At 43.0% G+C, this 16413-nt stretch overlaps 1 protein-coding gene across 2 annotated transcripts in view; it reads right to left on the reverse strand.

The window, feature by feature from the left end:
* Positions 1–884: 884 nt before the first annotated feature.
* Positions 885–16413, reverse strand: part of LOC125767863 (uncharacterized) — a 267326-nt gene continuing 251797 nt past the window's right edge. For both annotated transcript variants that reach the window (XM_049434793.1, XM_049434794.1), the window contains exons 6-15: positions 8702–8825; positions 6659–7523; positions 5335–6275; positions 5095–5256; positions 4823–5026; positions 3587–3845; positions 3239–3511; positions 2838–3168; positions 2377–2760; positions 885–2291 (exon numbers count right to left, since the gene is read on the reverse strand). In XM_049434793.1, coding sequence (XP_049290750.1) covers positions 1981–2291; positions 2377–2760; positions 2838–3168; positions 3239–3511; positions 3587–3845; positions 4823–5026; positions 5095–5256; positions 5335–6275; positions 6659–7523; positions 8702–8825 — 3854 coding nt within the window. In that variant the 3' untranslated portion in view covers positions 885–1980. The remainder of the gene's footprint in view (positions 2292–2376; positions 2761–2837; positions 3169–3238; positions 3512–3586; positions 3846–4822; positions 5027–5094; positions 5257–5334; positions 6276–6658; positions 7524–8701; positions 8826–16413) is intronic.

The raw sequence follows: 16413 nt of genomic DNA on the forward strand, positions 1-16413 counted from the left end.
AAAAGACTAAAAAATAACAAAAAAATAAAAATAAGTTTTCAACTCGAAAATTTCATAAGGCTTACCCCTTGCCATTTTTTGAGCAATTTAGAAAAATTAAAAATTTTGTTTTATTTTAATGTTAAATTGTTGCAATAAGTTTCTTTTCACTCAAATAATGCTTTGACAGAAGAAAAGAATAAAAAATTATAAAAAAATAAAAAAAAATTTCAACTCGAAAATTTAATAAGGCTTACCCCTTGCCATTTTTTTGAGCAATTTAGCAAAATTTAAAAATTTGTTTTATTTTAATGCGAAATTGTTGCAATAAGTTTCTTTTCACTCAAATAATGATTTAAATGAAAAAAGAGTAAAAATTTAAAAAAATTTAAAAATTTTCTAAAAATTTGAAAATTTCCTTAGGCTATAACAATGTATCAAGAAAACAAAACGGGCAAATCTGCGGTACAGTCAGCAGCATCCGGCGACGAGCTTTCTTGATGGTCCGTTGTTTTGAAACATCGCCAATTCGTTTAAATAATTGCCTTTCTCATCGACTTCATCAAAACAACAAATTTATTACTTATTATAATTTTCTTTGTTGAAATTAATTTTATTTAATTCAAGATTATTTTCTCGCTACCGGCTCGATTAAAAACGTAAACAAACCTTGCACGAGAAAAGTTAAACATCCTTGAAGTCGCGCTAGAATCGCAAATTTATTTTAGAAAATTGAGCTACTTTTGTCGCGTTCGCATGTAGTGCAGCATGTAGTGACGGGGTTAGGGTGAAGATCGCGGTGTTCGGATGCAAGGTGGTCTAACGTCAGACCAAGGTGCGGTGATTTCACATGTGATTTCACATAATATCAACATTTTGTCGTGAAACGAAGAACACGCAATGTATACAGGTAAATAAAATAGTATATATTTCTTATCATACCTTTATCGCTCGCCCTTTCTCTCCCTTCTCGCGCGTCTCTTCCTCTCGTTCTTTCTGTTGGCCCTAAGAATTAATTACTAGCAGTAGCGAATAAGAATAGCACTTACACACGCACAAGGTTTACAATCTAAACAAAACGCAATGGTTCTATTTTATAGCAAAAGTAAAAAGAAAAGCACGAACGGAAGAAAAGAACAGACGAAACATAGCACGTGTGAAATGGTTTACTTAAAGCGTACACACTAACGGTTGTGTTCGATGGAATCATGCACATCGTAAGAAACGTAGTAAAACTCTCTCTCTCTCTCTCTCTCTCTCTCTCGCTCTCTCTCTGTTTTTCTGTTAAAACTAATTTGATCTGTAAGCGAACGTTGTCCAAAAAAACTGAATTCAATACATTACATTTAGTTGGTAGCTTGATTATTTTGTTTGTTTCCTCCTTTTTTTGTTCTGCATAATAAGTTTTGTCCACTTAGCTCGGCCCTCATTAGAGATGATCAATTTCCGTTCTTGCTAAAGATACAATTTAACACGCTAGTACAATAAATTAAGTTCCTCACATTTAGAGCTTTCTTATCGAATGTTGCCTTCCCTACGCGTTTTGCCCTCGTAGATTTGCTTTTACAAACTTTTTTTTCAGCGATCCTATGTTTAATTAACAATTGCATTCGTTTATTATTTGTTTGTTTTATTTTACGTTTTTTTTTCTTTAATGCTTTAGCTATTTCGAAACAGTTTTTTTCTTGTTAAATCCTTCTAAAGCTCACCATTATGCAAGCATCTAAACAATAGTTATAAAATAGCGATAGAAGGTAATAATAATACTAGTACGAAATATTATAGAAACCTAATTACGATAATAACGGACGACACTTCGCGGCCAGGTTAATTTACAACACAACTTATGCAAAACACGCCCGTATACTAACACGCACAAACACACACTTGCACTCGGACCAGGAACGATGGTTTGTACAGGGTGAATTTCGACTGTCAGGCTCATTTAGACTACTCAAAAGCAGTAGTAGTAGTAGTAGTAGTTCCGCTCGATCTTTCATTTTACAGATGCACGGATATGGTATGGTGGTCGGTTGTTTCGATCGTGGATGACATGTTGTCTGGTTTGCTGTCTTCCGGTTTGCTAACATCCTCCAACGGACCGGTAATGGACGAAGGTATGGAGGAAGGCAGCGAAATAGGACCAGCTGAGCTGATCGTTGAGGATGCCAGACTGTGAGTCTTTTTCAGGTTGGTATGCTTTGGTAGATGATGGTTACTATGGTGGTGATGGTGATGGTGATGATGCGGCCAGTGCGGATTGTCCAGCACCTCGTCCGGGCTGAGCGAAATATCAGCTATGATGCCACTCTCTGTGGGAGAAGATTGGTAGAAGATAAGCACCTTGAAATATAGTGAAAGAATGGAAAGGAGAACCTAGAAAAAAGGGGTACCTACCCATAGAACATTGGCTCACGAGAGTCGTTGATCGCTGATGCTTCTTGTAGCCCGTCTTGAGCGGTGCCGGAGCATTCGGGTCGGTAATGCTGAGCGTTAACCGCTTGCACGTGGTGATGCTGGTTGTGGTTGTACTGCTAGCACTGCTGCTACCACTACTGCTACTGCCACTATTGCTAGCGGCGGAGGACGATCCGGACGAGTTACTACTGTTGCCACTGACACTCACCGTCGTTGCCTCGCAACCACTGGTCGTCGAACTCGTACCGGTACTGACCGACGAACTGCCCGAGGAGGATGAGCTGACGGAAATGATCGATTGGGGCCGTTTGTTCGACTTTGACTCCGGCAGTGTACCCATGAAGGAGTTGCGCAGTTTAGGTGCTGGAAAAACAAAAATTAAAATGTCACTATTTGCAGTGGGAGACCGGGGGTATGAGGTAATTCAAAATATAACTTACCCTTGCCAAGCTGCGAGATGCTGATGGACCGATCGTTGATTTGATCTTGACTTGGACGGATGTCTAGACACGGCTTACTGCCGATACCCATTGACGACATCTCGGCTAGCCGAATCTCACGATTACGCTTCGCCTGCTTCCACAGTAACTTCGAAATCTCCTCCGTCCAGGCATTCTTCACGTCCTCGCTCATCGTCTGCAGTGTCCAGGTGTCACCGGGCTTTCGCTTGCGGAACCAAATCTCAAACCGGTACGGTGAATCCCCAACATGCGCCGTCAGTCCAATGTCGGACGTTTTGATACTGTTTTTGTAGATGTAGATGTCCAAATTCTGTAGACGTCAGGATGAAAAAAACACACACATGAGCACCGATTCTTCTTATACCTTCATCCGGGTATACCTTCCGATCCGGGAATCTTCTCGCCTTGCTGAACAGTACCAACTCCTCGAACAGGAACACCTGCCGTAGTGACTTCTTGCCCGCCTTACCCTCCCACACGAGAAACTCGTTCTGGCGCAGTAGACGACCCTGCTCCTTCACGTTCACGTCACAATCACGCAAGCTGTCCATCGCTAGCAGATCGTTACCGTGGCGCAGCTGGAAGCGTACCATCTCTTCCGCCTTCTGTAACATCTCCAAATCTTCCAGTATTTCCGGATTCGAATTCGTGTGCTATATGAGGGAAAAAGCAAAGTGTAAACCATTGAAAGGTGGAATGTTCTTGCCCTTGGATTGAACGCAACTTACTTGCACATCAGCGCACGCCTTCATTAGCTGCTGCAGTAATAGTGCGTACTTGCCCATCCGTTGCACCGGTTTCAACAGGTACGAGGCCAGATCCATCTTGTCGTTCAGCTCGATCTGTTTCGCCTTAAAGAACTGGGTACCGTTTTCACTCATCAGCGAGTCACTTTTCGGTTTGTTCTTGTTGTACAGTGCGTACAGATAGAACTTGGACTCGTGCCGGAGGAATGCGGTACCGACCTTCAGCGGGTGATGTTCGCAGCTGGAGAGGAAAACGATACAAAAGAGATACAAAATACGCGGTAGAGGGTTAGATTCTAAACGCCCGTTAGTCTGTGGGTGCTTCTCTTGGTCGTCGTTGTCATGGTGGAGCTGTGTAATGTCGTCCTGAGTGCGTGGCGCCGATGAACAGATCGTTGTGCGCTGTAATAACAGCCTTTCCGTGGGCTACTGAAGCTGGCCCAGATATATTTCGGAAGCAGATTGCTGTTGATACAAATGTCTCGAAGGGGTAAAATTGATACATTCGTCAAGTGTAAGCAGTACTCAATTTACAGGACGCATCGCAATAGCTGAAAAAGAACTCTTTTGCGGTGAGTAATGTCCTTAACTGCTAGACAATGGATCATTTGTAAGGATTTATATACAATGTGTAGTTTTGGTTGATATTTACAAGAAAGTGTTAAGTCTGAGTCGTCCAAATTCGTTATTAATACTGATTCTTTAGAAGATTTTGCCGATCTACATTGTTATTCTACTTAGGATAGAAGTCATTTTAAGGACAGAGCTACTATCCTCCATGTTTAATGATTTGGAAACATATTCAGAGCATATTGTTAGCTAGTTAAATAGACAGAAGTTGCAGAATAGTGATCCGCAAGTAGTACAAGAAGTCTATACAGTATACATATAAAGATCCTTATTCTTCATCAACTCTCTCCCAAGATCTACCAATCTTTCTCAGTTCCATGCAAATATAGGTATACTTGATGCAAAGATTGTCTCGACAATATTCATTTGCATTCTGTCCCTGGGTCGTCAGATGAGGAACCATGTTTCTAATGTCTCGTAGTCTGTTTCTTTCATTCTTTCGCTCTCACACACACACACGGACGAACTCTTTTTTTCCCCTGCAAAAAGAGTGATTTTACCTACGGATAAAGCATATCACAGCCATTTAAAATAAAAAAAAAACGTTCATCTTCCGTACAAAAAAACACGCAGTTCGCACCCAATTACCTTTCCAGCTCGCTAAGAAAATGCTGCCGGTGAAACTCGCAGATACGCTCGATGTTGCCAAAGATGACGTTCCGTTGACCGCGCAATGCCTGCGGTATGTCCTCGCGCAACAGCTCCTGCGTGTAGTTCTCGATCACGTACTGCAACGAGCGGACGTAGTCGCGTTCTGTGCCAATCATTTCGCGCATGATCAATAGAAGCGTCCTGTAACAGGGAGAATGGCATGGATTAGTACCGCTGAGTCGTCGCTTACTGTCGCGAGAGGTTGTTACTTTTGCGTCTTCTGGTCAAATGGATTGTTCTCTTCGTAGTCTAGCTGCAGGTTGGAGGCATGACAGTACAGATGTGCATTCGCCTGCAGCGGTATTTGCAAATCCAGCGGTGGCTTTGAGATACCTTCAAAGCAATCCTCGTCCAGATCGTCACTGTTGTTGCTGTATTGGAGGAAAACACGGGAAGGTGCGTTAAACGGAATGTGGAGAAATGTGGCAGACGTGTTATCCGACTCTTACCAAACATTCTTAGGATCATCGAAACTTTGACAGGAGCAAGTCCTTTCCAGCTTACTGTTACCTTCGCATCGATCACACCCACCAAGTCCCGAGTCGGCCATCTTCGATAGTTCCTCGTCCTCTTCCTCGTGTCGCTGGTGATGGTGGTGGTGGTTATGATGGTGATTGTGGTGATGATGGTTCTGACTTCGCTGGTGTCTTATCGTCGTTCCCTGACTCTCCTGACTGTGATCGCGATGTCCGGCATCCGTGGTCTGCTCATTGAGTGTTGGCAGTGACTGTAATGGTGGCGGTGGTGGCGGTGGACCAAACTTGCCCTTCTCCGGCGTGCTGGTAGCGGTGATCGTATCATCCGACATGCTTATATCTAAACTTATATTATCACTGGTACTGTTGTTATTGTTGCTGCTGCTATGGTTCTGATGGTTGAGGAATTGTTGGTTATGGACACTATGGTTGATGGATTGTTCATCGGTGGCACCTTCCCCATTATGCCCAGCTGATCTGGAGCTGCTGTCGTGTGGTTCACTATGTACCGTCGGTACCAAACGTCGGCAGCGTTCCATCAACCGCGTCGGTGCTTCTATCTTCTCCGCCAACTTTAGCATCTCCGTACGGATGTCATCGTCCAGCTTGAGTTGCTGCATACCGAGCAGTGTATGTAGACGGGCCGCCCCTTCAATCCGTTCGCGTACCCGCTCCAACCGCTCCTGGAACTCATCCACACAGTCCTTCAGCAGCTTGAGGTTTTCGCGCATAATTTCCAGCTCGCCGGATGCATCGCACAGATCCCGCCCCTTGCTGACATGCTTCCGGGCAGTGTAATAGAACTGCTCGAACTGTGTCTCACAATCCTTGGCCGTGTCGGGACATTCGAGGGCACTCGGTTCACTGTACGTACGGAGCGATTGTTCACCTTCGTTACGCATCCAGCAGATGACCTGTGGGAAGAAATACGGGTTAGGAAGGAAACGCGAAAAAACACATGATCAAACCGGATCAAGCGCGGAGAGTGTATGAAATCGAGAGTCTGCTTCCGGTGGAATGGACAGTTTCATCATCGCCGTTGTTGGAATAATTTATACGAATGCAAGGTAGGTACTGGTACAGTTACAAGAGAAGCTAATGTATAATTTATCGATCGAGTTTGTGCGGACAAGTTTCTAACTTCTGCATGGAATTCGGAAGGGTCTCGGTCGTCGAGGGAAGAAAGTGTCTAAGGTGTGGTTTTAGAGGTCATTCCACGGTAGTGTCCGGTAGTAAAAACTAGTTTTCGCAGATCGTATATCAAAGTGTAAATTTATCAGAGTTTCCGCATACCAACCTCATTGATCTCATCGTCCAGGGCTCGCTGGCGTGTCAGCTCGCGCAATCGCTCCCGCCGTTGTTCGGTCAGCTGCTCCAGTTTGCGTGCGGCCCGATCCACCTCACCGTAGATGCCGATCACTTCCGCCAGCCGCCCATTTATTATGTCCTGCTCGATATCGGCCCGGTTCGATTCGGCGCCGTGGGTGGTAATACTAGCTCCGTTAACGCTACTACGCATGCTACTATCTACACTAAAGGCTCTAACTAAATTTTTGGTTTGTTTAAGCGTTTGTCTGTTGTTGATAACCGTCAGCTTGTCCTGCAACCGCTGGATGGTGTTGGGCCCTTTGCGGCGCAAACTCTGCAGCTCCGAGTCCATCAACGCCCGACTAAGCGCCCGATGCTGCGAATGTAGCTGGCGGCGTGTCGTTGCCACACCGGACTGCTGCTGGGTCGGCTGATGCTGCCCCGTCTGATGCTGCTGTGCCTCCATGGTGCGCAGATCGCTCAGTACGCCCACTAAACGGCGCCCCGTTTCGACGCACTGTTGCTGCAGCGTTTCCAGCAGCTGGAAGAAATCAACCCACTCGCGCTGATTGTGCACGTAGAAACCACAGCACTGGATCGGCAGATTGTCCGTGCTGATAAAGTTCTTGATCGTTTCGTTGTTCAGATAGCGTACGCGCACACTCCCCGGTCGGAGATATTCCTTCGGTTGCTTCAAACCGGCCTGCTGTTCCGTTGCATCGTACGCACCCGATACGAAGATTGCGGACAGCTTCAGATGGCCGTCCAGCAGTTGCAGCGTGCTCTCGATCGTGTCGAGAAAGGTAAGCTGTGCACTTTCGTTCACCAGCAGATGCAGTGTGTAATGGGCGGGTCTGTTTGTTGGAGGGAAGAAAAATAAGGAGAATCTTTAGTACGGCGGTTTGGATTCCAGGACTCATTCTTTCCACGTAGTTTATTTTATTCTAACCCCCGAAGAGGAAGGAATGGAGCAAAGTGTCCATAATTACCACGTTCGAACTGTGATAAATGGTCAGTCATAGCTGGTCGTTTCAATTATCCGTTCTGCGAGGTTTTCCTCCGCTTTTTTTGCAATGGGAGTGTGTGTTTTTAAAGTTTTGAATCATAATTTCTTGTCTTTTCGACCCGAAATTGGAGCACATACTTTACAAAAAGAGAAAAGAACACAAGCCTGCGGGCTTGCCCAATGGTATGCGTTCCAAAGAATTGAGGAAGTGGTTTTTGAGAAAAGCTCGCTCGGTGAAAAGAATGATAAATTAGACCAGAAGTATAAAATTATTCTCTGTCAAAACTGGTATTATAATTTTGTTTCTTGAAATATTTTTGGCAATGGTACTAAATTTATCCGACAAGTGCTTTTCTATAGCTTTTTGTATAATAAACTGACATCGCGGAATGGAATATTTAAAAAAATAGAAAGAAATTTAAATTTGTTTATACTTTTATGTTGAAAATAGCCGATTGAGGAATATAAAAATGTTTAAAGTAGAATCACCAGTAGAGTCAGAATTAGCGCCGCATATTAAAAAGCCTAAGGATGCGTTTTATTTTTTTTTGAAAGATCAATATTTTCACTAGAGAATTTCCGCAACTAGATTGTTATCTGTTACAAAAAAACAAAGGCCAAGATCCCTCTTACAATCTCGTTTACCTTGTCAATATGTATTGCACCTTAAGACAACCGTGGCATTTGTAGTTTGTCAAGCATGATTTATGTTGCACCGTCGGTATCGCTTGCAGTGCGTAACGGTATGCTACATATTGCAACTGTCTGTCCCCTTTTACAAGAAGCCCCACTTACACGTAAGCCATGATTTACGGTATCGGTGAAATCAATTTTAAGTTCACCGCAAAAAAAAACGGTAAAGGACGTCCATCCGTAAAGACGCTACCACGCATTGCATCATGTGTAGTGCACATCAAGATGCACTCATCGTTTCGAGTGTTTTGAGCTCGTAAATCTTCCCGGCTAGGGTCGAGAAATTAGTATGGCAAGCGCGGATTAATTCTTCAGATGGTTCGGATGGCTTACCTTTGGATCGGTAGGGTGTTGTAGTACAGTAGCACTGTTGCAATTTCGTAACAGTTCAAACCTGATGCGAGCGTTTGCTCCACCTCGATGTAGATGATCGGTGAGCCGGAGCGATCGTGCGTTCCTGTGGGAGAGAAAGACAAATTACATGATACAGAAGGTTAGAAGAACAAGATGTACAATTAAATGTAAAAAAAAGACAAATCCTCATCGATCAAGCTAAGGAAGACATTACACTGTTTGCTACAGCAAGGATCCAAACTGATCACTTCCGAATCGCACCTGATCACGACGTTAAGGAAGCGAACCACTCCAGGGTGAACCAATCCATCTCGTTACTATGTAACGTTGTAACGATACATCGACCCGTGGACGTGGAAAACACTTCCAGAGCGGTACTTAATCAATGCGAAAGAATCATTCGACGGTGGTGAAACAAAACCCAGGGAGAGGATAAATGTAAAGCATATAAATCAATAGAAATCGCCTATCGTGTTTGTGGTTCGATCGAGCGAAGGTGGTGGTGCATTTAGCTTTGCCTGATCGGACCGGAAGGAACACAGCCCGAGTAAGTCCGGGCGAGACCGCAGAAAGGTGAACCACGTGAGACTTTATTTACGACACATTGCGCCACGCAGCCGCAGACGCGGTATAAATTCGCGTGAAAGTGATTTATATTTAATTTTATCGACGTAGAAGTGTAAGTGTAGAAAAATAAATAACTACTTCCATTCCTTGCTCGGTCGGTAAGTCTGGAGAGCATGAGATGTTGGTGAGAAGTATTGAGGAATTTTTCGTCCGGTTAGTTTCCGGCAGTTTTTCACTGACATTTGGACTGCTCTCCAATGTTGGCAGCAGCATGCTAGAGCAAACCGTTTTGACTTTTTTTTTTAATCAACCCAAAACAAAACGGCCTTTGCAGAAGCAGATAACTTCCTTCCCGTGGCAAGGATGAAGACACCCAGCAGGTCGGTGAACCGCTGAACCGAACGTCATTGCGTACCTTGCGATAGGATCTTTCGAGCGCGCACAAAGTGAGAGCGAAAGTGCGTAAATCTTCTTGAGCTGTCTTCTTCGCAAAACGCAACCCTATCATTCCTGCTCAAGTGCAGTCCTTTCTTTTAAGCGGGGGTCCGAAAACAGCAGAATGACCCATGGGATGGACGACGGTGTGTTGTTATCTAGATTGGTATGCTCTCTACCATGAAGATGTGCGTGGAAGGTAGGAACAAGGTTTCGGAAACGGAAAAAAACCTCTTCCATGGGGTGTACATGAGCACCACGGTCCTTTCGGTTTGGATGCAATCGGTAACTTTCGATCTTGCGGTTTAATTCTTTTAGAGGAGGTTGAAGGTATTTTGGAACGAAAGGTGCGAGGCGAGATGATGCATGAAGCTGCAAGTGGGGTTTGTGAAAAGTGTGTTTCGGGTGATTTGTTGCCTGGTGGAATGTTCATTCAACACCAGCGATGCTTTATTAATGTGGAAGATGATAGTAAATGCTGTCGATTAGTGTTGGAAGAGTGCAGAGGGAGTTAGCATTAGGAACTTATAGTTTTGGGCAGAGTATCTCCACGCTCATCAAATATACGGAGTATTTCAGTGAAACTAGTATTCTTATACATTGAGTGAGAGTCCTGTGTTAGAAGAGAAAATGTTAAGGAGTTTCACATCATGAGTAATATTCTACCAATCATTTATAACTTGGACATTCCAAGGTTCCAGTGGACTAATGGTGCTTTGAATCTTGTGTAAATTATTGTCCCTTTCAACAAGAACTACGCAGTTAAAATACCAAGAATTAACAGTTGCATCTTGCTCCAAATGTATGACCTTAAAAATACTCAGACATTCAGACTCAGACATGCAATTTCTTGGAAAGATGGAAAATGCTGTCAAATTGAGAGAAAGCAGCAACCAAAAATTATGTAAAACTAAAGGAAATCGAGACGAGCTCGTGACATAATGTAGTTGGTAAAGCACGATTCAACAATTCTGTTCAATTTAAAGTTGAAAACCTTTCAACTTCCAATCGCGCACTTAGAATTGTGTATTATTCCATTTATATTCGTATAAATCCATCGAAAATCCATCGGATTTTCGTATAAATCTCAAACGGAGATCTCAAGACTTTCGACAAGAAAATATTGAGGCAGAAGCCCAAGGTCAAGAAAATGTTGAACCAAAAACTGACATATATTTTTCAGACTAATAAGCGCAAATTAATTCTGAAAATGATAAATAGCGGAATATTTTCTATTTCTATACAGCGATACTTTGGGATCGCTATATCTTATTTCATAACGTGCGAAAACCTCCGATCGAACGGTGGTGGCACCATTCATCACCAATCCATCCAGCTCACATGGTGGGCAGCCTTCCACCAAGCAAAACGGTCCATTTGAGGCTCATTAAAGTAGCGAGCGGACGGCAGCGAATCCATCGCCCTCCACATCCAAAGCTACAGAGAAGGTGAAGAAAACGGCATCCACCACGCTTGATTGACACTTTCATTTTTCAATAATGCCCTCGGGTCAAGAGCGTTTTTCCCTTAGATATCCAGAAAGCGGTTCAAAATGAACGCTGAACGAAAGAAGATAGATCATAAAATTTACTAAATAACACACACGCAACTGTAAGCTATTCGGCCCGTGGGACAAATTTGATTTACCTCAGTAGAAAGAAATTCTACAGCACTACCGAAGGAGAAAGTCCGATGTAATGATGTCGAAAGTGACACATTCTACCTGAGGCAACGTGGTCGAATGGAGACGAACGAGAAGATGAATCAATCCGTCCGTTAAAACGCTTACCGATGACAACACGTGAAGACACAAAGTCTTCTACACCCACTGGAGATAAAAAAAAGGGCAGAGGCGAAAAAAACCGCGCCAAAAGCCTTCAACGCCAACGGATCGGCTAATTGTGCGCATTTGCGCAACTCCATTAGTTAATCGGCGGTCTCCACGGTGAAGTGCAGGACTTTGCCTTAAAGTCCTTTGCCATTTCCCTTTGCCCTGTACATGTGCCTGCGTACATACACACACACACGGAGAGCAGCCCACAGCCAAATAGCAATAAATTTTCGTTAACGAGCAGAAAATCACGGCACGGATGAAGACATCGTTAAATAAGGGCAGCGCTCGTGTGTGCATCTTACCTGTCGCACCGAAACCAAAAAAAAACTCCGTTGTTGTGCATGTTCGTGAAGGTGCAAAAAAAACGTAAAAGAATTATTGTAATCCCACGAAATTGCATGTAAAACGAATGTAAATGCGTAACAAAAAAAAGAGGAACTAGCGGACTATGAACTGCCGCTGCTGCCCTGTCAGCTCGACACACGTCAAGATGGTGCAAAAATTGTGCACCCGTGCGAACGCCTCCGGATCGGTGCTCACGCTTAATCGCTCGGATTACATTAATACATAAATACTGCCACCGGGGAGGAAAGGCGCAAACAAGGGCCCTTTTACGTTGCCCTTTTTCCTTTTGTTGTGTCTGAAGTGACTACCGAGGAAGGGATTGTCGCTTTTTTTAATTTTTGAGCGATGCATTTAACGAGATGCATTTGTCTTACGGGAGAACTGCAGACTGAGATCGACCGACGCAAAAAGACAAAAAAACGACACTCGCCTTGTTGTGGGAGATAAGCTTTCAAACCACCTTCTTGTGAGGTTAAGGAATAGTATGGTGAGTATTTTCTTTCTTCAAATTCCTGTCATGCTTCCAAAAGCAAAAGCCAAAAATAAGGTTTCATTTACAAAAACGCAGCTCTAGGATTCGTTAGGAAAGAAAGCATACATGATGCGATGATTGAATGTGCCTATAGACTATCGACATTTAGCCATGAAAATCGTCTTTCAATTCCTACACATTGTGCATCGCGAGAAAGGCACGAGAAACGATCTGCAACGAAGTGATTCGCTACACCAATTTGAAGATCGTATAGCAAAATGGAGTCCCGCGTGTCTAGCGTTTCCGACCCACCGATCGAACCACAACGAACGATGCATAATGTGACAAATTGCTTCGAATCAGCAAAATCGCTTTTCGTTTTTTTGTTCCTAACCAGAAACAAAAAAATAAAGATCAACCTCCTTTTATTGACCTTGGAATTGTTTTTCCTTCTTCGTTCCCATATGTAAATTTATACCATTCAACTAATACGTCCCGTTTCGCGTACCGCGATTTTGCATAAAGCTAAAAAAACAAGGATGTCAGTACCACATTCCGACACAAGCCGGTCGTTCTTGAAGAAAAAAAAGGGCGAGGCTTAAAACATACAGAACATGTTGTTTGGTAACGAATCGCTTCACCGAGTTCCTATTCCTTCGCGCATAGCCTAAATACGCGCCGGGAATTGTAAATACTGGCATGTGTGAACTCGACCGATCGAGCGGAAAACTAGGTCGGTTGCATAAATATGAACCCAAAACATAAGGGGGTTGTTTTGGTATGTATTGCGAGGGTATTAAAAATTTGATCACACCATGATCAGCGCAAACTGTGCAGTTTCAGCACATTCGTCACGTATTTCGTTGCTGGTGAAAAACACATGTCATGTTCTAAGCAGAATATGGGAACGGCGACCGTAGTGGTTCCTGTTCTTGATCCGAGTGCAACCATTGCTGCATGTCGATTTGCAACGCAGGGAACTACATCGTGTTCTAGGGCGTGTGTGTGTGTGTGTATTTGTTGATGTATTTCTAGTGGTAAAAGCATGTTTAGTGTCAGTCAATCATATCAAACATCGTGTACGGCACGGAACGTTAGCTAATGAGCCTTGTTCTGGGTGACTTCGTTGAATTTGATACAAATCAAAATATTGAAAGTTTGTTGCAACAGCACACATGTTTAATCTAATGAAGGGGTTTAAAGGGAAATAAGACCTCCTATTAAATATGTTAAGTATTTTATGACATTTCAAATATAAAAACAAGGATATAAACAAATTAAGCAAAAGTACAAAAAAGGGATAATGCTGCACTAAAAGAACAGAAATTTGGAAAATTGAAATAAAGGAGGAAACAGAGAAAAAAAAAACATAAAAATGAAAAAAGAAATCAAAAAATGATCCAAACAGAACGAAATCACACAGCGAAAAAAAACATTAAACAATGGACGAAATAACAAACAACATAATATTTTTAAATTTAAAAATATAATTACGATCAAATGTTTGTTTCAAACATTTTCAAACAAATTTCAAATAACTAAAAACAATAAAAAACAAACAACTTAAGATGTTAATACAGGACGTAAATTAAAACGATCATAGTATGAAAATAAATACAAATGTATCATTTTACATAAAACTTCAACAAAAATTTATCCAAAGAAACATAAATTAAAACAAAATTAACAAATCATCATAAAATTCAGCAGTTTGAACACTTCGACTGAGCTTTGAAGCTTTTCCTTTTAATACCAACGTGTCTAATAAATCCACTTAATATGAATATTGCCCTTTTACAGATCGCTCCAAACGGATCAGTAACATTTACAGCAAAACAATATCGAACTATCGTCAATCTATTTGATGAACTACGATACATCAACCGAGGCACCGAAATTGGATGCATTAATTCTTCCTCTGCAACAATGATTCATATGAACGGCCTTCATAAGGCAGGGATTAGCCAGAGCCTAACAAACGGAAGGGCTGTGTTTTCGATTGTGCAACATGTATGCAACAACTACACGCGTCTCCCCCCCCCCCCCCCCAAAACCACTCCGACCGTGCACGGATATGATGGATGGAAAATGTATAAATATGATCATTGGATCTGATGGCATCCATGGCGATTAGTATAATGCCACAAACAGCAACCGCATCCCACCCGAGCCGCAGCAACACCAGCGCAATCCACCATGGCTAATCTCACCGAGGACGGTTGGTTTGGGGGCCAAGAGCCACGAACCACTGTTCCACTGGATGGTGGCTCATATGCCGCTCAACACTGGAAGCTAGGAAAGATCGCTAGAAACTACTGAAGTACTCTGGCGTACAGCAGGGAGGGAAGCAAAAGTATTCATGCCCGGAAAGTGTTCGAGAGCTCCTCACGGGCATCCCCGTTGTATAGGAAGGGAGCGCAAAACCACCCGGTCCCGGGTATACCGATCGATCGAAAACCAAACGGGGAACGATCGGTGTAAAAACAGGGAGAACGAACAACAATAGCAATAAACGGTGCAGCATAAATATTAGTCATTTGTTTCCGCCGCAGCATGCGCGGAAAAGCGCCACGCTTTACCTGGGGGTGGTAGGTTTTTGCTGCTGTAAAAGGGGGAGAGTGATGGGGTAACAGGGATCATGCAGTGCAGCATATGTGTGTGTGTGTATGCTTATGCTCATTCCGAAGTTGGATCGAAGCGAAGATATTCGCCTTCGATGGTACGGCCAAAGGAATTATGTGGCACTCATGCTCCATTCACGGAACGAAACAGCTGCTTGGCGAATGCTTTTTTTGGGTGGAAGGGAGCGGGGACTGGGCAGCTGGGCGGGGTGGGGTGGGGTTGAGTTTTATGTTCATGTTGCATGTCCGCTGCGGGTCTACCAACCACCCCACCGAAACCACCCATCTCCAGCGGTAAAACGATATAGATTTTAGGAGTTGTTGTCATTTGTTTCTACCAGTTATTGAGCAGCAAAAAAAAAACCGGCTTTTGTGTGTTGGCGAGTTTGACCAAAAAGGGCACCGTCTTGATGCGAGTAGGCCCTTTTTTGTGGTGCAGTGTTGTCCGCTGTGTTGGATGAAAGTGTTGCGATGGTTTCGGTTGCGGTTCGGTTTATGATGCGCTCTGTGCGCGATGATTGATGTTCGGAGATCGCTATCGATCCGGTGGTACATGTGTTTGCGATCTAATCTGCTCATGGAGCGCACAAAGCGCCTCCCTTCTTAAGGGGAAGATGATAGCGTACGGATAGCCTCAACTTCGTGCCTAGCGTAGGGTGTGATACTTTCATGCTTAGGCTGGACGATCATCGTGGGGAGAGAAAGTAATTAGCGACAGCTTCACAAGCGAAAGACGAATCAACGCCGGTGATTTCTGTCTCCAGATACAGGGATTTTTGGAGTAGCAACTAACAAAGTTGGAGCTATTTCTGGGTTCTGTTCGAGCTGGGCTAGAATGAATTAGTTTTGCCAAATGAGTGAATGAAATGCTTCCAGTGAGTCAGTCGTGACAGTTTTCTACTAGATTTAGCTTCCTTTTGTACAACAAAGACTTCTGATCCGCCTCATGATATTATACTTCAATCTTTTCCAGAAATGAAGCTATCCTTTGGGCCTATGATACATATCTTGTGATTCTAGAAAGAGCGAATTATTTCAGTTCAGTTTGAGCCCAGACTAGTTTTATTAGGCCTTTTGAAGAATATACTACTTTCGATAAATGTTTGTTTAAAACATACACAGGTAATATCTATAGTTTTGCTCAAATAATAGAGAAGCTAATTTGAGGTTCTTAATTAATTAAAAACAAACTACATAACATTCTTTAAACTACTGCATTTTAATTAAAACATAGTTTTGCATATCAAAAAGTAAAAAAGAAAATTTTAATAGATTCGAATATCTTGGAACAAACGCATTTTATTTAAATAATACAAAATAAATTAAAATCAAAGAAACAAAAATTGAGCTTGAATTTACAAATTATTCTCACATCATTTTGTTCCCAAGTTCGCAATCACTGACTGTGAAAGCTTAC

This window comes from Anopheles funestus, chromosome 3RL (assembly GCF_943734845.2).
Source record: "Anopheles funestus chromosome 3RL, idAnoFuneDA-416_04, whole genome shotgun sequence".
Classification (NCBI taxonomy): domain Eukaryota; kingdom Metazoa; phylum Arthropoda; class Insecta; order Diptera; family Culicidae; genus Anopheles; species Anopheles funestus.